The 20,931-nt window shown below is 42.1% G+C and overlaps 2 protein-coding genes across 2 annotated transcripts in view; both read left to right on the top strand.

Moving 5' to 3' along the window:
• Nucleotides 1–660: 660 nt before the first annotated feature.
• On the top strand, nucleotides 661–1,849 carry LOC139367483 (homeobox protein Hox-B1b-like). Its single transcript, XM_071105708.1, has 2 exons — nucleotides 661–1,279; nucleotides 1,545–1,849. Exons 1-2 carry the CDS (start codon nucleotides 661–663, stop codon nucleotides 1,847–1,849), a joined length of 924 nt encoding a protein of 307 aa, XP_070961809.1.
• A 10,807-nt stretch (nucleotides 1,850–12,656) lies between these two features.
• The window catches only part of LOC139367482 (src kinase-associated phosphoprotein 1-like), a 34,483-nt gene continuing 26,208 nt past the window's right edge, over nucleotides 12,657–20,931 (top strand). The window contains exons 1-4 of the mRNA XM_071105707.1: nucleotides 12,657–12,892; nucleotides 14,139–14,244; nucleotides 14,687–14,712; nucleotides 14,898–15,014. Of these exons, the coding sequence (XP_070961808.1) occupies nucleotides 12,853–12,892; nucleotides 14,139–14,244; nucleotides 14,687–14,712; nucleotides 14,898–15,014 (289 nt within the window). The 5' untranslated portion in view covers nucleotides 12,657–12,852. The remainder of the gene's footprint in view (nucleotides 12,893–14,138; nucleotides 14,245–14,686; nucleotides 14,713–14,897; nucleotides 15,015–20,931) is intronic.

The following is a 20,931-nucleotide window of genomic DNA, read 5'->3' as shown; positions in this document are numbered from 1 at the left end:
CAAGACTCCTCTGTAAAATTAGCTCTCAGACGGAAGAACACGCCGAGCTAATCAAGTAATTCACATGAGCTGCTATACTTATACACATTGGGCAACATAATTCTCATAGAGAACTCCTGGTATTATACACCAATCGTATATCCTATTGTTAACTGCATGAATGACAATGGAAACATTTCAATTCACTAAACTTACTTACTCTTATAATACTGTTAAAAAAGCACAGCCAAAATACTATTTCGATCACATAGACCATCCAAATCAACTGTTTGCTTCAAACTCAAAATGTTCGAGAGACAAAATTGAAATAATTTAAAAATCTTTCACTTTTTCAGACTATCATTCTCCCTCAGTCTGACCAGAAGGTCCTTGCAGAAGTGGTGTGACGTGTTTCTGTTCTTATCAGATTGATGGGCGAGTTTGACTGAAGCATTTGTCATGTAAATGTGAGACGTTTGATGGACGATCCTGACCTGACAAACTGCTATAGGTCCCAATTGCCATTGGCGTAAAGTGAGTCACATGGTCTGTCACTAAGGTGATATGAGCGTGGTAGGCAGTTTTACAGATTTGACATACTACCTAGAGGTTGTAGGGCACAGGGAAGAGCAATTAAGGTGGACTGACCCGTCTTCATTAATTTTGCCATAACAATACAGGATGAACTCTTACTTAGATTATACCATTTGTAACAGGGGGACTAACATATTCAATGCCAATGCCGGACACCACAATTTAAACCATGGATACAGGTCCTCCTTATCTTCCAATTCATGCTCAACAAGTGATAGTTTTGTGTCCGATGGGCGGTTAGTTGGTGGTTCTTCGGTGCACCAGACTTCGAGCCACCCTCTCCACCAGCCCCAGCTACATCATATAGATCTCCAGTTTGGCTCAACGGGAAACTTGGTGTATGGCTCGCCAACAGGGCCAAACTTGGATTATGGACCTCATCAATACGCTCTAATTCATGAACAAGAACGAGGTTTCATTCAGTCGCCTGGGATTCCTGTGTCAGCCATTGGAACGAACATGCCCCCCCTGGCCGAAGGGAACAGTGAGCCCCTGGCCGAAGGGAACAGTGAGCCAGGGTCTGCACCAAGCAGCCAGTATCTGCACTTTTGCAGTGGAGAACAGGGGCAACCAGAATACTTGGAGAGTATTTACTCGAGATTAGTTCCTTTCCAATATAGTGATAAGGATTCGGATGATTTCAATGCAGATTTAACTTCAAAAACTTTCGACTGGATGAAAGTTAAGAGGAATCCCCCTAAAACAGGTTTGTTAGCTCCTGGGACAGGGTCATAAATAACACTGTCATGACAAAGGCTAATTTATAGACAACATTACAATATATATATATATATATATAATATGAGGAATTTATAGAGACACTGCCTAATCAATGTTTGTGCTTTGCATGTTAGTGCGTAAAATGCGCTTGGCTGCTCACAATCATCACATAATCATAATACAGTTTATTCCTGTTTTCATTCCTTCATTTAAAATGCAATTTATTCCATTTCATTCATTAACTTTTACAGTTTCAGAGTATGGAGTCCCCGGTCAACAGAATGTAATCCGTACCAACTTCAACACAAAGCAGCTGACAGAGCTCGAGAAGGAGTTCCATTTCAACAAGTACCTGACCAGGGCCCGGCGAGTGGAAGTTGCCGCTATTCTCGAGCTCAACGAAACTCAAGTGAAAATTTGGTTCCAAAACCGCAGGATGAAGCAGAAAAAGCGTGAGAAAGCAGGAACCGTCTTTCGAAACACAGCAGTACCGGCAAATGATTTGGGAGAGATCACCTCATCTCCTGATGTGTCGCCAAGCTCGAAGACCGCATAAAGCAATCGTTTTACAAATAACATTTGAATTACCGCACTCATGGTGCTGCACTTTACTTGTCACATTTTCAAGAATACTGCAGGTTTACAGGGTTTAGGTGCACTAATTTCTGCAAACAATTTAGTTTCATGTTTGCACTATTTACGGGTATTTTCTACAAATACATTTAGATAATTATGTGAGAAGTTAGAAATAAAATGTTTGTTTTGAAAAGTCTGTATTTTTGTGCTGATTTGTACATTTGTGAGTGAATGAAATGTTCCCATACAGTAGGCTATAAAGTATTTATTGAATGTGACAATAAGGATATGTTGTAAGAAAATCTAAATCTTTGGAGCTAATTGAATTCTTCTTCGATGTTCTTTCTACGCAAATAGTATTTTGGAAGTCAACATTGTTTAACTGTTGTTGAAACTGTTTTAAATCTGCCTACTCATGAAATTAGGAATCAGATGGAAAAATATGTAATTTTCATTGAAATGCAATTCATATTGACAATCACATATGACTGATTTCTATATAATAGTTTTTACAAAATTAAACTTTAACAAATATATCATGTTCTGTCTTTCATTGCTGTTGAGTTTTACCCATTCTTTTCCTTTGCATAATGTGACATGAGGAGTCTTTCACCACACATGGGGTGGCTACCAATGACCTCTTCACCTCAGAATACCCCCAGGGTTTCTAAACATGACAACAAACTCCAGGGTGCCAGGTTTCACACTAGATTTGTTACCCAAATTCAATTTGGCTCTGCACAAATGCCATGCCCTGAGATCCACAAACAATTGGTACAGGTTCCCACTTACACTTGCCACTTTCTCTTCTGATTGCTATAATAGTTCATTAGAAAACTAATTGGATAATCTACCACCACTAGAGCTAAATTTATAGTTGAACCTTGTATGCTGCCCTCAGCTCTTCCTTAAAGCTGCCAGGGGCTTGACAACCCTGTTTCATCTCCTGATGTTATAGGCAGGCTCAATATTTGCACTGAGTGTTAGGTTTGCACAGTTCCTGCCCCAGAGGCACTGGCCTGTCAGTGCCCTCTCCCCCAAAGCTGAGGTTCATTCAAAGTTCACCCACAAATGGATTCACAAAGGCCTCTAGTCAATCTGTCAGGACACCAGAATGGCTTTGACGAGTCAACTGAAGGTCTCCCTCTCTTCCTTTTCTTTGCTTTTAATATTCAAGGCTAAAAAGCGGCAGGGGATATTTTTTCATCTACATATTGTATGGCTTATTAGACAATTGTAGTGTCATCATAGTTCCTTACATTTTTTTTTTACCATGAATTATTAACAAAGAGGGAACTGGTGCTAGATGATGATCATTCCATTAAAAGACCTATCTGCCTCATTGCCTCCTGCCACAAGCCATGTGGTCCTCTCCTCCCTCGTTGTCTCTTTTTGAAGCTGACTCTCTTCCTCCCATTTGCCCAATTAGACTGTTTGAAACAAACAGTCATCAGGCAAGCCATGATGATTTGAAATACATCTGAATGAGCTTTTATGTTCTCTTCTAGCAGTTGGCGTCAATAATTGATAGATTTTCAACCAATCATCGTTTCACTTTAAACTTTACACTGAGCGTCACCAAAGAGAATATGTCAGGTTAGTTGCCATGTATCTTTTCTCTACCCTGACAGTCACAATGGGGCCTTGGGAGGTGATGGCGGTAGATATAGTGACGGCTGACAGGTCCAACAAAAACAGGGAAGGGACTAAGTGCAGGACTTGAACCCAGAGGTGTGATTCCTGTCCTCTCACTTGGTAATACCTCAGACCTCCCACCGGGGCTCTCCACCTGCGTCACAGCCAGCAATGGAGGAGCCAGCACCATGGAGACAGATGTTCAACCAGGGAGATGGAGGAGGATTTTTCACCAGCCTGTCAGTGTGGCACTACAGCTCTAACTGGAGAACGTAAAACAAGCAGGGCCAGGGATTTAACATGCAATAAACACAGAGATGCAAAAGGCAGAAACGCAGGCAGAGAATACTACTAGGCACAATGGTAATGGCGTAAGCTATAGCATGAATGCCAGCTGAAACACAAAGAGCGATAATACATAGCAACAAGTCAACATTTAGTCATATTTTTTTAACATCGTTATCTCTTCACTGTAACATTTTCTGACACCAAAGAGATGAATAGTGAGCCCCATGCTGGTTGCAGTTGTTGCAAGCTCTTTTACAAGTTGAATGCCTGGCTCACTTCCTTGGTCTCTGGTTCCACTGTGGCACGTCACACTGCAGGGACACCAAGCTTCAAGGCAGGGACAGCAGGCTTCAAGGCAGGGACAGCAGGCTTCAAGGCAGGGACAGCAGGCTTCAAAGGATCTGAACTGGATACAGTATTCATGGGTTAGGGGGTTGGGGATTGGGGAGTTCAGGGGCAGCACAGAGAGATCCCTTTTGTTGATTATCGAGCAAGTAATCAGGGTGGTATCCTAAACATTTTAGAACCAGGATAAAAGCTTCTTACAGGTGTTCAGTAGGTCTCAAAGATAATGGCACATGTCCCGCTTTCCGCGTGATTCCTTTGTTGTGACAGGGGTTCATTTGAGCCAAGGTAAGTGTCTCCAAAAATCATCCCCCTCCTTGGGAGGCTCATTCATATCTGCATCCCCAAGCCAACTTGCAGGCCAACCCCTCATGAGTGCTCCAGCAACTGCATCCATTCTCTACCCTATATGCAGGCTAACCAGGAGGGACAAGTGGCTGGGCCAGGGTTAACGTCTTGATACTTTCTGGAATTGCCTCCAGGATCCAAATGGCCACCCTAATAGTTTGCCACGGTGTGCCTGTCAGTTCACCATGGCTGTTTGGCGTAAGAAAAACAGGAACGGGAGAAAAGCAGAGTAACGAAGCAGCGCTATGGAAATAATGAGGGGTGGTGAAACGGGACGATTGTAACCATGGCAGGTCGAGTAGAATAAGGCTAAAATGCTGTCACAGAACATCCACCCTCATTCGGCTGCAGGGCCTCTTTCCATTCATTTAAAAAAAAAAACAGTTGTATTGTTCCAAATGGAGACAGCAGAACTCAATCAGTGTTGCGTCACATGGTTCAAAGCGGGCCAATTCGATGCTGCCAGGAGTTTGAGAAATGAGAGGTGACAGTTCATTTTCCCAGTGACAGTCTGTCGGTCTCGCTTGCTGGTTCCCCAGTCAATTTCCAGTGTGCAGTGAAGGCGGAGTGTTGGCTGAGATAGACAGCAACCCCCTTCTCCACCACTCTCTCCCATCGACCTCGCTGTGCTTTGTGTTCCAATTAACTGGACAGCAGTGGGTAAAATCACTGGGGAAGCCAGAAAAAAAGTCATATTACAACCTATGTGTTGTGATAATTGTGTTGTTTGCTCTATAACCTGTTAGTTCATATGCCTTGAGACCGTGATAAATAGGCCTAAGGCTGAGTCAATGAGATGACACAGTGGCAGAATAAATTCAACCACACCTGTGTTTCATCACAAAACTGGAAAGCATCCTCTGTCAAGTGAGGTCCACAAAGCATTCTGCATGTAACAAACAGTTACATGACCTACAGCATGTTCAACCAAGTTAATGTTTCCGACTAAACAACTATTGATTTAGAACCACATAGAGTTACTGCAAGTCGCAAAGAAAACAGGAGCTGCCTCCACTATTCCAGCACCATTTAAACTTCAACATTTCAACATCATCAAATCACCTATGCTTAGTCTAACACAGTGACAACTAAAATATACCAAAAACAATTGAACCCAATCAACTTAAGATACATATGATGTGGCTGTCCATGGTTCTGATTTCTGTGTGTATGTGTGTGTTTGTTCGTGCATGTGCGTTTGTGCAAGTAGAAAAAACATGTTGACTCACGCCAATGCCATCCTCCTCTCTTTCATGTTGAAGAAACAATCTATCACTCTGTCATAAATTACACACTTACATTTTTTGTGGTCCTAGGCTAACTGACTAAAAAGCTGGCTTGCTAGCCTAACTTCCTTTAATGGGAAACTTTAGCTAGTTAACATTAGCCTTCTACATTTAGCAACATATTGAACATACATCTTCTCAGAATCGCCATTATAATCATTGGCCAGTACAGAGAATTAAGTAAAACCACAAGTTCAAATCCCTATCTCCATCCATAGCTAATTTAGGAAAGGGACAATTTTAGCTAGCTAGCCTCCGGAAGACTGCAACACATCAAGATCCACAACAAGTTTCTGTCAGTGACGTACACTCTCGATGTGATGGGAGTGAAGCCAAATCCAAACTGGCTTCCCTTGACACTTTTTTTGGGTGTGCCAGGACCATTCACAGTTGAGCTCACTCAGTTTAGCTCAACGCTGATTGACTATTATTTGAAACTTTTATTATCAAGGGAGGCCAAACGCACGCTGGCTTCCGTTGCATTCAATGCTATGGGCGGCAACAATGTCATACTCTTTATGACCAGACAGCGTCAGATATATGGCCTACACATACAGAGACAGAGACAGAGGAGCGCTGTTTCGCTCGCTCGGATGCCTTCTCTGGTGAGATACATCCAGCCTCTTGCGAATTGAAGGTAAATTATGAAACCCAGAGATACGAAAGATAAATTATTTAATATGTTTTTTTTGTTGGTCAATTTTTGGGGGGAAGTCTGGCTTTCCTTGGCGTCCATGAATACAGGCCTCTGCTGGACAGAGAGAAGCGGTGACATGCAGGATCGGAAGCAGCTCCACACTCCTTGTGTCCTTCCAGTCTCTCAATCCACGATCCCATACCCCTGTGCAAAATGTTGCTTTTATTTTACTAGAGGGTGGAAATAGGGCAGATTCGTCTTTTTCACACTGCCTCAAGGGACAATGTCTGAACAGTGAAAATGTTTACAGTTGTTATGTATATCAGAGATAGGGAATTGTTCCGTAAAAGACAACGTTCTCCAGCCCAGCACACACTGTAGTGAATCGAGTTATGCAAAGACAGCTTACACCATGGTTTTGAATATGGTTTGGCATGATTTTCGTCTGTCTTAATTGATTAGAGTGACTCAAGCCTATACTTTCCTCAGTCAATACCTAACTGACCGACTGAATGCACAAGGTTCTCTACAATAGATCTAGCATAAGCGCTACACCTGACTCTGGTGCTCTTCATCTCACGTCACATCTTACTACCTTCCAAGACCAACCCACAGCCCTCCCCTCTCTCTCATATATTTGAGCAAAGGGTGGAAGGGGAATACAATGATTCCCTAGGGAAATCCCTAAAGCAAACTACCTCTTTTCACCCTCTTCTAAAATGTAAACATTTGCAGACTCTTAAGAATTAACCCAAACGTCCTTTCAATAGTGCTTTTACATAAGTCGTGAAGTGTTTTAAGCAGACGAAGACCTTTAAACAAATGGCCATGTTGATGGTCAAACTGTTCATGTCTCCTCAACTAGTTAGGTCCATTTGAGCACTGCGTTTCGAAGAGGTAGTAAAACCATCATACACACAATACTATTTGTCCTTTTACCCTTATGCATTGGTGCCTGCCTGCCTATCTTGAGAATGTATGTATTGAGAGTGAAGTGTGGGGGTGGATATACACACACTCTAGATACCCTCAGGTTTCTCCTGACTCTCTCTCTCCTGGCTCTATCAGATCAGAGACAGTCCCTCCCCACTGTCCCTCCCTTCTGTCCCTCCCCCACTGCAATGTAAATGGAAAGGAATGCACAGATAAAGAAGCCTGGCACTGGAGATGAGAGGGTAGAAGACAGGGGGAGCGAATGCTAAAGGGCTTTCTTGAGGAGATGAGAGGTGGTCGTGACAGTGTTGGTAGTGGGAGATCATAGCAGGTTCCCCTCAGCAGCCCAGGGTTGCGTTTGATACAGGGCTTTTGTCACTCTTTCAGCGCTGCATTGTTGGGTGGTGTAATCCCTGCTGGATTACAAAGGGCCTGTCCTTTCATATGTGTGAGCCCAGCAGGCAGGTGGTGGAGGAAGGAAGGCTGGTTCCTCTAGCCCTCACAGGAGCATGGCTGGGGGGACAGTGAAACACAGGTCAAAGGGACAATTACATCACTGGAGTTCCTCTCCCTCTGACCTCATCTGATTTCCTGTGTAAAGGCTACAGGGTTAATGGGATATCAAGCTAAAATACTACTATACAGGATCTTTGTGGAAAAATGAACCGTGTGTAGTCATATTTGTAGTTGAAACATTCTCAAAATAAATGTAATTATGAGAAGATTAAAACAGTTTTCAATGTGTACTGTGTATCACATTTGTTGATGTATCATATGGTTCATTAGGTTAGCTGGTTATGAAAAGAGAGTTAACTGAGTGTGCTGATCATTCATTTCCTGTGGGCCTCAGAGAGCACACCAGAACAGACCATAGTTATAATCCTAATGACAGGTCAAAGAGAGATGAATGGGCAGAGGTCAACAGACAGACATGCAACTGTGGCAAAAGCCTTTCATTTTCATCCAATTTAGATTCAATGATTTATTTGTTGAAGCAAAAATGCAATTCTCTCTCAGCAGACCCATAGCAATCATGTTAGTTAAATTGATTGGTGGTGGATGCGTAATCAACACATTTTAAATGGGATAATATCTCAATAAGATTTGTTTTCATCCTTAGAATAAAATCATATTTAAGCAATAAGGCCAGAGGGGGTGAAGTATATGGCCAATAGGGGCGTTAGGCCAGTAACCGAAAGGTTAAAAAAAAGTTGCTGGCCTAGTGGTTAGGGCGTTAGGCCAGTAACCGAAAGGTTAAAAAAAAGTTGCTAGATCGAATCCCCGAGCTGACATCCATCATTCTGCCTCTGAACAAGGCAGTTATACACTGTTCCTAAGGCGTCATTGTAAATAAGAATTTGTTCTTAACTGACTTGTCTAGTTAATAAAAATACCACGGTTAAAGGCTGTTCTTACGCACAATGCAATGCGGAGTGCCTGGATTTAACCGTGGTATATTGGCCATATACCACAAACCCTTGTGGTATTATAAACTGGTTACCAACGTAATTAGAACAATAAAAAACATGTTTTTGTCATACCAGTGGTATATTGTCTGATATACAACCGTTTTTCAAGGCTCAACCCAGGATTATAATTGTTAATAAATTAATTTTGCTCGTGTGCATAACTACAGATAAATCTGACGGGAGATTTGCGTGATGAAAGTTGAAATTTGACATTTCTCAAGAAACAATTGGACAAACTAAAAAAATTGATGTTAGGCTATTTTCTGGCAATTGTGCCGTTATTATGTGCAAGATTTTAAGACTACAAACCGTTATAAATGGCATTTGCGAGATTGAGTTGTCATTTCAATGGGCATAGACTAGACTAAAAATCTGGGTTTATGATATAGCCCACGATAGGCCTACATCTAATTTCAGTAGCCTATAGGCAAGATGTAAACAGAACGATTTAGCAGCTTGCTTAGTTCAAATTTACAGACGAATTTATTCAACATGAATGCCAGGCCATTTCAAGGTAAGAAGTTCTTGTGTTTCCCAATAGCCTGCTGGAATGGGCTACTGAGGACGGGGTCATAATTTCAATCACTAAATTAAATATGAATAATATGTTCACTACAAAATTCTTCATTGAGAAATAAACTACATGACCAAAAGTATGTGGACACATGCTCGTTGAACATCTTATTCCAAAATCATGGTCATTAATATGGAGTTGGTCCCCTTTTGCTGCTATAACAGCCTCCACTCTTCTGGGAAGGCTTTCCACTAGATGTTGGAATATTGCTGCAGGGACTTACTTCCATTCAACCACAAGAGCATTAGTGAGGTCGAGCACTGATGTTGGGCAATTAGGCCTGGTTTGCAGTCAGCGTTCCAATTCATCCCAAAGGTGTTTTATGGGGTTGAGGTCAAGGCTCTGTGCAGGCCAGTCAAGTTCTTCCACACTGATCTCGACAAACCATTTCTGTATGGACCTCCCTTTGTGCATGGGGGCATTGTCATGCTGAAACAGGAAAGGGCCTTCCCCAAACTGTTGCCACAAAGTTAGAAGCACAGAATAATCTAGAATGTCATTGTACACTGTAGCGTTAAGATTTCCCTTCACTGGAACTAGCCCGAATCATGAAAAACAGCAGAATCATGAAAAACAGCCCACAGTTGGCACTATGCATTGGGGCAGGTAGCATTTTCCTGGCATCCGACAAACCCAGATTTGTCCGTCAGATCGCCAGATGGTGAAGTGTGATTCATCACTCCAGAGAACATGTTTCCACTGCTCCAGAGTCTAATAGCAGGGAGCTTTACACCACTCCAGCCAACGCTTGGCATTGCGCATGATGATCTTAGGCTTGTGTGCGGCTGCTCTGCCATAGAAACCCATTTCATGAAGGTCCCCACGAACAGTTATTGTGCTGACGTTGCTTCCAGAGGCAGTTTGGATCTCGGTAGTGAATGTTGCAACCAAGGACAGCCAATTTTTACACGCTTCAGCACTTGGCGGTCCCGTTCTGTGAGCTTGTGTGGCCTACCACTTTGTGGCTGAGCCTTTGTTGCTCCTAGACGTTTACACTTCACAATAACAGCACTTACAGTTGACCGGGGCAGCTTTAGCAGGGCATACATTTGACGATAGAGCTTTGATAACTTCCAATTAACTAAACATGGCCATTAATAATTGCATAATAACACAAGGCTACAACAAAAATAAACTGAAGTTATGGGCTATTTATTAAAACTGTTTGCCAGCTCCAGGTAGGCTACACAAGTGGAACAAATTGATTTGCAATGACTCCAGTGATATGGTCATTTCAACATCTTTATTGTATCAAATGATAGCCTACAATGGCATGTACATTAATAGGCAACTTCTTCTTTTTTAACTAGGCAAGTCAATTAAGGACAAATTCTTATTATACAATGCCACTTACTAGTAAAGTCCCCCAGGCCAAACCATTCCCTAACCCGGACGACCTAGGGCCAATTGTGTACCGGACTATGGGACTGTGATACAGCCTGGGATCGAACCCGGGTCTGTAGTGACGACTCTAGACCACTGCGCCACTCGGGAGGCCAACAGATGCAAATGGTGGCCAATAGATGCAAATTTATCATTATCCACATTTAATGTCAGTATCATTGAGACTTTTCCTCATAACAGAAGCACATGAGGAGTTCCATAACTTCCATTTCAAATTTCCACTCACGCAGCCACCGAAACCCATAACTGATCATGCATAAAACACTTTTTCATAAGCAGTCGACATTAGAATGGAGTTTAGACCACCTCCGTGTGAATTTATCTAATGCGCTCTAGTGCGCCCAAAGTCGTTTTCCAGTGCTTTGTCGCCGTTATTTGTTGATACGCATCAGTTCTAGCGTGTTGATACGTTTTATGGAAAAAGGGTTGAAAATAGGTGTCTCCATAATGCCCATCTAAATATCCTGCCTACAACTGGTTAATACAAAGTGTACAAGACGTGCGCGCGTGCTGCTCTGTCTCCTCTCACTCACGCGACTCAGCCAATAGTGGACTCTTGTGTGTGTGTAAATGCTAGTCGGAACTAGGAAAATCGGAAATTTCCGACTTGATGATTCGTTGAACGCGGCACGTGCATAACTACAACCGTTTAGCAGCTTTTAAATTTCAGAGTTTCCTAGTTCTGACTAGCACATAAACGCAACATAAACTGCGTGCGGCAGTGCCCTCCCCACCACTCAATCACGCAGTAACGGTGTGCCTCACTGCCTGATAGTCATTAGCAGCAGGTCACAGTGAAATATTATACACTTATTTCTTTTTAAAGAGAAATGCCATGGCGGCCGCGGTGTAATTTTAAAGTAGACCAAAAACCTGCAACCGATACATTTTCACACGTGACATCGTTTTCAAAGTAGGCCGAATCTGGAAAATTACGACAATTACGAACATGGCAACCCTGAGTGATAGGAAGACAAACTGTTTTCGAATACTCATACTAACCGCGGAAACCGTACTATTTGTGACGTGAATTGAGTATATAGTATGTAGTATATACTCATTAAGTATGTATTTGTATACAGTATGTTAGTATTGGTATTCGAACACAGCTAGAGTTTCTAAACCCATATACGCAACAATGCATAAAATCAATTAGAGAAGTGAAAAATTATTCCTTAGCTGTTAATTTTCTCGAAATCTAAAGGCACAACCTTTCTTAAGTAGTTGAACATGTTATTACTCCAACTTCTGAAAGTGACAAACTGACACGTTTTCATTTTCGTCAACAACAACTTTATATCGAAGGATTGCCTTTGATTTGACGGCCTGCACACGCGCAGTTCAGCGAGAGACGACTGTTCGACGTGTTTTTTAATATATCTTTTTCTCTGTTAGACGTGTTTCTGCGCATGAGTTTAGCTAATAAACGCCGCCATGATATTGCCTACAAGCGTGATCGTACTGTCTGTGGTAGCAAGCACAAACACCTCCACCCAATCAGTCTACAATACTGCACAACACCCTTCGTTACTATGACAACTAGCGTATCCATGTTAGCGAGTTACTACTGGTGGCTGAACACACATTCGTTTTGGTAACTTCTAACTTTCAGTTTGGACAGTCAGTATCCCAAAATGAATGTGAAAAACAAATCTGAATTGAGGATTATGGCCTGCAGTGTGAACAAAGGCTTTATTCATACTTGAAGTTGGATGCATACAGGGACTTTGAACAAACTGATGTGACGAGGTGATATAGACCTAACAACTGAACAACATAATTCAGAGGAAGCATTTAGTCACATCATGCTCCGCCCCATTTTTGAAATTCTTATTTTGCATTAGATGCATGCACGGAAATAGTTTTTGTAACAAAAGTGTACAGGTGTTGCATGAGTGTATTAGTATAGTGTGTGAGTATCCACATGCTTTCATTTCAAGCAGGGAACTGTTACAATATGACTGGAGTCTGGTCTACACAGATTCCATAACTTTTCAAAAAGTATAGTTTTGATTGACTTTATCAACATTTGTCTGAAAATTCCTCTGGCACTTTGATGGAAGGATGGGGACAGTCTCTGAAGAAGTTAGGAGGCTTTTGAATGGTAATGTTATATATATTTCTATTGATTTTAAGCAGTATGATTTAATGTAAGAATATTATCATAAGGATGGAATAGAAAATCATATACTGTGCGATTTTCGATATATTTGTCTTTCTTATAACTAGAATCATTGTAAGAGGACACATTGTATAACTTTACTGCTATACGTAGGCTTACTGATAGTTTTGAATTGCTACAACTTAAAATGCCAATAAGGCACTGCACATGTCTGTTAACATTATTATAATGTGCTACAGAATTCAGTGGTTTATGTTCAAAGTGATCAAACCATCTGGACTTGTTACTATGCTTTTATCTACAGTGGCTCTGTGAATAACTGCATGTGCCTTACTGTATTTCATATTCTATCGTCTTTATGACAAGATAATATTACAGATTTTTAGTTAGTTCCTTATGGATATTCCTCATAGATTGCCATCTGATTCACACTGTAGAGTAACTGTCAATGTTTGCAAACATGAACACTGGCATCTGCCGTATTTGCATGTACTACTGAGCAACCTGACTTGGCCCTTTGACAAATATTTGCATATGTCAACGCCTTAATGTGATAATAAGTGGTGGAAAAAGTACTAAATTAATATACTTGAGTAAAGTAAAGATACCATAATAGAAAATGACTAAAGTAAAAGTAAAACTCACCCAGTAAAGTAATACATGAGTAAAAGTCTAAAAGTATCTGGTTTTAAAAGTACTTAAGTACAGTAGTGGGAAAAGTACTCAATTGTAATACTTAAGTCAAATTAAAATGTATACATCAAATTCTTTATATTAAGCAAACCAGTAAACTACAGATACCCAATAAACTACTGTAGTACTTTAAAGTATTTTTTTACTTAAGTACTTTCACCCCTGGTAATATTACAATTATAGGAAACAAAGAAATCTAAACAAGCGCTGTAGTTCAACTTGTTTTTCCTGGTCCAGCATGAAAGATAACATTGTTTCTGATATGCTTGTGACTTGGAATACAGTTTGTGATTACATGTCAAGGTGGAAATTGTAATGGAAGAGATCATAGTATCATAGTATGGCTTGAGGCACTTAAAATTATGTGCATTTTTGTAAGAGTTCATGCTCCAGGTAATGAATGACAAAATATCCTAAATGGCCACTTAGTAAATCATAATATATTTTATATGACATCTTCTCAGGATTGAGGTGTACAGGTATATCTTTTTTCTTCCACTTATTAGATGTGTGACTTGCCTGTCTCGTCTTTCAGACTGTGAGCTGTTTGTATCAGATATCCTACAGGATGAGAACCTCAGTAAACATGCCAGGGAAACACGGGACGTCCTACTTAATAACTTCAGGGTGATCTACTCCAGGTACGTAAGGCCTACCAGACTGTTCCTCCTAGTTGGCCTCTTTACCTCCCTATGCACACACAGAATAATGAAACAACCTGTGTCACTTAAATTTTACATTAGATGTTCACATTTCCTGAAGCTTTTTTGATGATGGAAAGAAGCGTTAAGAATGATATTTTTAGAAATGTGTTATTGAAAGGAAAAGAGGTATGAAAGTAAGCACATGAGAAGAAATGAATCGTCTCTGCATCAGAGATGTCTGCACCGGAAGCCTTTCACTGCTTTTCACTCTGTGCATGGTGAAGGTTGTACTTATTTGCGAGAGGTTGTGTCCTGTGGTCTGAGAGGCAGGAAACCAAAGTAGGGTGTTTGGTGTCATTGACGGAAGTGTAAGCACCTGAAGAACCTTATAACCTAATTTGCAGTCTAAATTTAACTAATCCCCACTTTTATTTTGCAGAAATCCTCAGGCGTTTCCCTTCAGATGTAAGTGACTGCATATTTTACACCATAAAATGGTTGAATCCTTACTTGGGATATAACTATTTTGTGCGCCATTGACATACATTTGTGCAGCTAACCCATTTGGCCATATCAGGGCATTTCCTGTGTGCTGTTGAAAGTCCTCCCCCTGGCCTCCCGATCCTGATGTAGTGTTCTTACCCACCTAGCTGAGTCCAGACAGGAGGACAGTTCAGATGACAACCAGAGCTCCAGTCTGGGCCGCTCGGCCCCCTCAGAAGACCTGTCAGTGGCCTCTGACTACCAGGACGAGGGCTCTCCCGACTGTGAGTAAAGGCTTGGTTCTGTATGTGTGCGCTGTGTACGTGTGTGAGTGTGTGTGTCTCAATGCAACGTGCATATGTGCTAAGCATGTCTGAGGGTGTTTGCTACATTATATTTGGGGTTTGTAAGTGGAGCATAGGGACTCCTACTGTGCGTTTAACCTGAAAGATATCAGCACATAGAAGGGGTGTCAAGTAACAGCTTGCCCTCTAGTGGTTGGGTCTGCTGAATGAATGGAGTGTTGGTGGGAATACTAAGGGTGAGGATGGGGGACGGGGGGACAGGGGGACGGGGGGGGTGTTCACACAGACCTGATAGGTGACCTAGAGCTCTCTCTAGTGGTGAGAGTAGTCTGGAGCCCTCAGTGAATTCGTTCCGTGTGTATCGGATGGGAGGCATAGGCCCTAGTCAGTTTCTCTTAGATCAGCCCACACAGAGTGTGCTCTGTAGCTCGAGGCTAATTAGCTGATTGATTAACCCTAACCCTGGTCTCCTCTCCCAATTCAGTTTGAAATACAACACTGTACCTGAGGGGCCATGTGTGTTCCATCTCTCTCCCTTTATCTGTCTGGCTCTCTGTCTTCCATTCTCTCTCTTCTCTCTCTCTTCCTCTCTCTTTCACTATCTCTGGTTCTATGAGACATGGTAGTACTTGACTGGTTGTTCAGAAGTGACACAATGACTCACCTAGAGCCTTGGGTGTCCCATGCTCTCAGTGGGTGTCATGCGATGATGATGATGATGATGGGCATTCCTACATATAACTTCTCCACTTTGTGAATTTAGCATGTTGCAATATCTATTTTCAAAGGTCTGTTTGACTGTGCTTTTTCCTCATTGGTTGTACACCGTTGCTTCCTGAACTAACTGTCTGCACCAAAGGGCAGCTAGAGTTCTTAGTTCACTGTCTGTTCACTAGCCAGAGTAAATTACAGATATGGCTTTACCCGCTTTGCAGGGCAGTCCATTTTAAAGGAAGAGGGTGTGTGTGAAAATAATGAAATGATGAGCCAATGGAATCATTTTACATTTTAGGAAGAAAATGTATTAATGGTTTAATTACAGAAGCTGGATATGAATGACTGATTTTAGGAGTACTGCCGTTCTAGTCACCCGTTCTAGTATGGTCACAATTGCCTATAGGAGGTCAACTTTTGCTTTTGCCTCAGTAACAATCCCAACCTTTTCTATTTAGCCTTATGATATCAAACAAGATAACCTTTATCCTAAAACAATTGAACAAATGTACAATGATTGAAAGAATATCAAAAGTAAGAATAGGAAAATATTGATGATATGGGTTCAGTTCCTGTTCACCTATGTAGAGGAGAACCATGACAGTTGGTATTTGACTTGGGAGTTGACTGCCTCAACTTCTCTGCTCCCTAACCTGTGTTGAAAAAGTGTGTTCAATCCAGGTAGGAAACATAACACCTTCTGTTATTTCACTAAATGGCCTGGCCTGTTTTCTCCATGGCCCAGTTCTTCAAAAGGTCTCTATCTGGATTTCACCAATTGGATAGGATTAAATGCATAGAAATAGAATGAATAGAACGGACAAGTTATTGACTTGAATGGGGAGTCCCGTTCTATTCAGTATATTTCTATACATTTAATCCTATCCGATAGCCGAAATCCAGATAGATCACTTTTGAAAAGCTGGGTCCAGTGGACTGGCTGACACCAGATTTGTAATGGCTGACAGGAACAGATGGATCCTCCATTGTTTTCCTCTGTGTCTGCATGGTAATGTGAACTGTGTTTCACCCATCGACTGCACGGTTGACCTGACCGTGCCTGCAGCCTCACCCCAGCCCCAGTCTGGTTGACAACAGCCCCCATCACCACCCAGTACTCCCCCAGTGTGAGGAGGACTTGCAAAGTGGAGGGAGGGAAGCAGTAGATGGGGGTCGAAGTACTATGAGCCTTGGCATGCCGTTTTGCAGGGTCAAGTTTACAATCTGTCTTAAAAGAAGTATAGGGATGGTGTGTTTGTTTTGTGGCCATTGGGTGGTAGCCGAGGCGATGCCAGTATTGCAGGAGCATTGTATCAGGAGCAGTCAGAGTATTTTTTTTATTTTTTATATATCAAAGTTTTTGTGGTCATAAGGATTGTTTTCATACATTGTTATCTCCCATATTTGTTCAGGTGTGGAGAAAAGGTCTTGATTATTAATTTGGTAATAAAACATCTAACGTCGATTCACAGTGCACATATTTGTTGTTGAAAGCATACATGACCAGTTCAAGCGGAAACCAACTCCAGCTCTCAAATTGGTATCTCACCAGATGATTAGTGTCTGTTTGTTGATCCATTTGATGGGTATGATCTATGGACAAACACGTCTGAGTGGTGAGAAAGATATGTTTGTTAGAAACAGGGGAAGGCAGAGGTACTGTGTGGTATCAGAGAATACAGGTGGCGTTGGGCCCTTGTGTCTGCTGACTGTGACAGATATCAGAGACAATGGGCAGCAAGCTCCAGCTCTGCCAGTGCCAACACTATTTCCTGCACCAATTACGTCCAACAGGAAAAAGGCCAAGATAACCATTTTAGTTCAGTTGTATCTCATTTTTCTTCAATTGGGTCATTAGCGTATCAATCTAGAATGTTCATTTCCAAAGAGTGTGCCGGCATAAAATTGTTTGAGTTTTTGATTGGTCTAATTTAGTGCAGAGAGAGTTCAACAGGTGTACTTTCAATTATATTCTAACTATGCTATTGAGAACAAAATGACATTAAAGAACATAAAAAAAGAAAGGTTCGTGGGTTGTATATCTAGAGATGTTCCTGACCCAGTCAAAGCTGTAACACAGAACAGAAATAAAGAATGATATGTGGGGCTGTAGCAAGACCTTGAATGGCCTCTGTATAGTTTGTGGTTTTAGTGGAGGAAGCTGTTGTACCTTAGATCCAGATTCTTTTTTATTTTAGCTGGTACTTCGCTGAATTTCATACAGTACTCAGCACTTCGGTGAGAAACAGACTCTGAATTCTCCCTGTACAGGAAGTGGCCATGCTACCTATCCACTGAGTGAACTTCTGACCCCTGGCTTCTTAGCTGGTCGACCTGTCAAACTTCCGAACCTGTCTTGAGCAGGGCTGCGTAAACTGGCGGCCCACGGGAACTCAGTCGGGGTCTCAACTTACTGTGGAGAGTTAGAATAGTAGAAAACACAAGGTGCAATTTCGAAATTCGGTTGGGCATAAGCAGTTTTTCTCTGGTTATGCCAGTCACTGACAGCCAAAATGTTTTGGATTGGTGAATTAGTCTAGCGGCCAGCTATCTAAACATGGCTAGGGCCGGGTCTGACTGCATGTGTGGTTATGGATGTGGGTACGCAGACCCGTGAACCACTGCGGCCCCTAATGATGAGTTCAGACTTTTGGTGGCCCCCACCTCCATCAAAGTTGCCCATCCCTGGTCTAGAGTAACCCTGTCTAGAATATTGATCTGGCTGCCCATGGAAACTCCATAGATCTACGTTTCTTTGGCTTGGAAATACCCACCCTTCAGAAAACAGAGCTGCTGGGAGATTCATTTTCCAGTGTTCATTGGTGCACTTGCAGGACGCACATAACGTGTTAATGACCATCTTTTTTTCCCCTTTCTCCTTCACTCTCTCCTTTTCCCTCACTCTCCTCCTCTGCTGTAGTCGTTGAGAAGCACATTACCAGACTGGAACAGGCTCGCCATCATGCTGGCCCAGCCATCGGGGTTCAAAGGTTCACGCTGTTCCCCCGGGGCTACTGTGCTGCTGCAGATGCTAGTCGTTTCTTTCTCTGCTCCTTTTCTCCATCTTCGCTCTCCCTCTGCACCCTCTCTCCCTGTTTAGACTATTAATCTCCAACTCTCTCTCTCGCTCCCGCACTCATGCTGCCTAGTAAGAGGAGATGACTGCTTGAAGGGGGGATTTTGACTGTCTAACTGAGGGGCATCCATCACTCACGTCTCCTCGCCCCCACTCCAAGCGTTGCCATGTTGTTTTCTGTCTCCTCCTGTAAAAATCTATTTTGTTTCAGCTTTCTCCTTAACTTCCCTTGTTTAATTGTTTTTCTTAATTAGAGTACCTCTCCCCTCTGGTGTAAGTATTTGGTAAAACACACAGTGAAAACAGGCATTGAGAATATCGATGTGTAACAGTCCACCCATTCTCGAACAAAACACCAACCCGCGGCGTAATTGAAATGTTCTACTTCATATTCATCATCTCTAGCATCACCCCAACATAAACATATGTGAAAATGTCGCGTTCCTATGTTTTGTAGTAAAAAATATAAGGTTAGGGTTAGGAATTCATTCCGAGTGGTTAAATTAAGGATTAAGATTTGGGAAAAGCGGCACTAGGATTGGAAACGCGACCTTCGGAGCTGGAGCCTGCGGTTTAAACGCCCGTTAACCATACCGATCCACAACGCACTAGCAAGTCTCCTAGACGTAATAGGCGCTCACATTGCCCGTAATGGACAGTATAGCGTCCACATTTCGCCAGGTCGAAATGTAATCTAGTACCTGCATAATTGGCCCTTCCTGGCGTATTCCATAAGAAAATGGGCGTGTAACAGTCTACATAGACAGCATGCAGAGTGGGAAGCCCAGGCTGGGTGGTTCTAATCTCCCCCTTAGCTGTCAATGTCACAGACAAATAGTAAAACTATCAGATGCACTGGGTTCACCCAGAGGTTAGCCTTCCCAGGTACCTCTTGCATTCACTCCGGTGCCTCTCTCTCCTGCCTTGCAAATTAGAATTTGATTTTGCTCTCCACCGGAATCTATTTCTGGAGATGAATGAAGTTTCGATGCTAAGCCAAGGTGGCCCCGCTGATTTCTTAGGGAAATAAATGGAGATTGGAGAGACGTGTTGGCCTGTACAGACAGTGACACAACAGCTCCTAACACCTCTGGGATTCCTTTGTTTAATTGTGGCTGTAATGTAGCAATTTGAAGTTATTAACATGCCCGTGTGGAGTTATTTGAGGATGCTGAGGAAGAAGCATCCCTCTTATTCACCAGGGATACCTCTGGATCATCAGGGATACCTCTGGATCACCAGGGATACCTCTGGAGAGCCAATCGCACTGTGTATGCCAGGGTGACAGCATTGCCTCTGTGTGGAACCATGTGCCTGTGAGCAGAGTGTTTATTTACAATGGAAATTATCTCCAATGATTTATTGTAGCCTGTGTTGTAACTTACCCTTATCTCAGGGAAATGATACGTGATTACTCTGTGCATGTGGAAAAGAACACAGCTGATCCTGGAACAACACAGTGGTAATATTAGATTGTTCTACTCATAATAGTCATAAGAGGATTCATCCTGAGTTTGGGAGTTTGTCCTAATGCATACCCGTCTGTCTGTCTTCTAAAAGACAGATAAGGCTTTGGGTCAGTAATTGAAAGGTTGCTGGTTCGAATTCCCGAGCAGACTAGGTGAAAAATCTGCCAGTGTGCATAGAATTGCTGAGGATAAGAGAAAAGATTACTTAAATGGGTATGTCAAATATTTTATTTCAATTCAGTGTAAAATAGGCCTATGTGGATAGATTTAACTGTCAACATTATATTTCCATGATGTTGATACATTTTTTTTAACCTTTATTTAACCAGGCAAGTCAGTTAAGAACACATTCTTATATACAATGACGGCCTAGGAAAAGTGGGTTTGTTCCTTGTTCAATGATTTAGGGGCAGAACGACAGATGTTTACCTTGGGGATCTTACCTTTCGATCTAGCAACTGGCCCAACGCTCTAACCACTAGGCTACCTGCTGCCCCATAGGTTAAATGCATTTAAAAATCATGTTTTTGGGGGGTAAAACCCCCCACTAATCAGTAAGCACACCACAATGCTAAAATAATGGACTGAATCTAATAAAATAGCCAGGCTTATTCTATACAAACAGCAGCTTTTTGAT

Source organism: Oncorhynchus clarkii, chromosome 16 (genome assembly GCF_045791955.1).
Source record: "Oncorhynchus clarkii lewisi isolate Uvic-CL-2024 chromosome 16, UVic_Ocla_1.0, whole genome shotgun sequence".
Classification (NCBI taxonomy): domain Eukaryota; kingdom Metazoa; phylum Chordata; class Actinopteri; order Salmoniformes; family Salmonidae; genus Oncorhynchus; species Oncorhynchus clarkii.
Note: the sequence above shows the minus strand (reverse complement) of the source record. Positions and strands in the feature narration are given on the sequence as shown.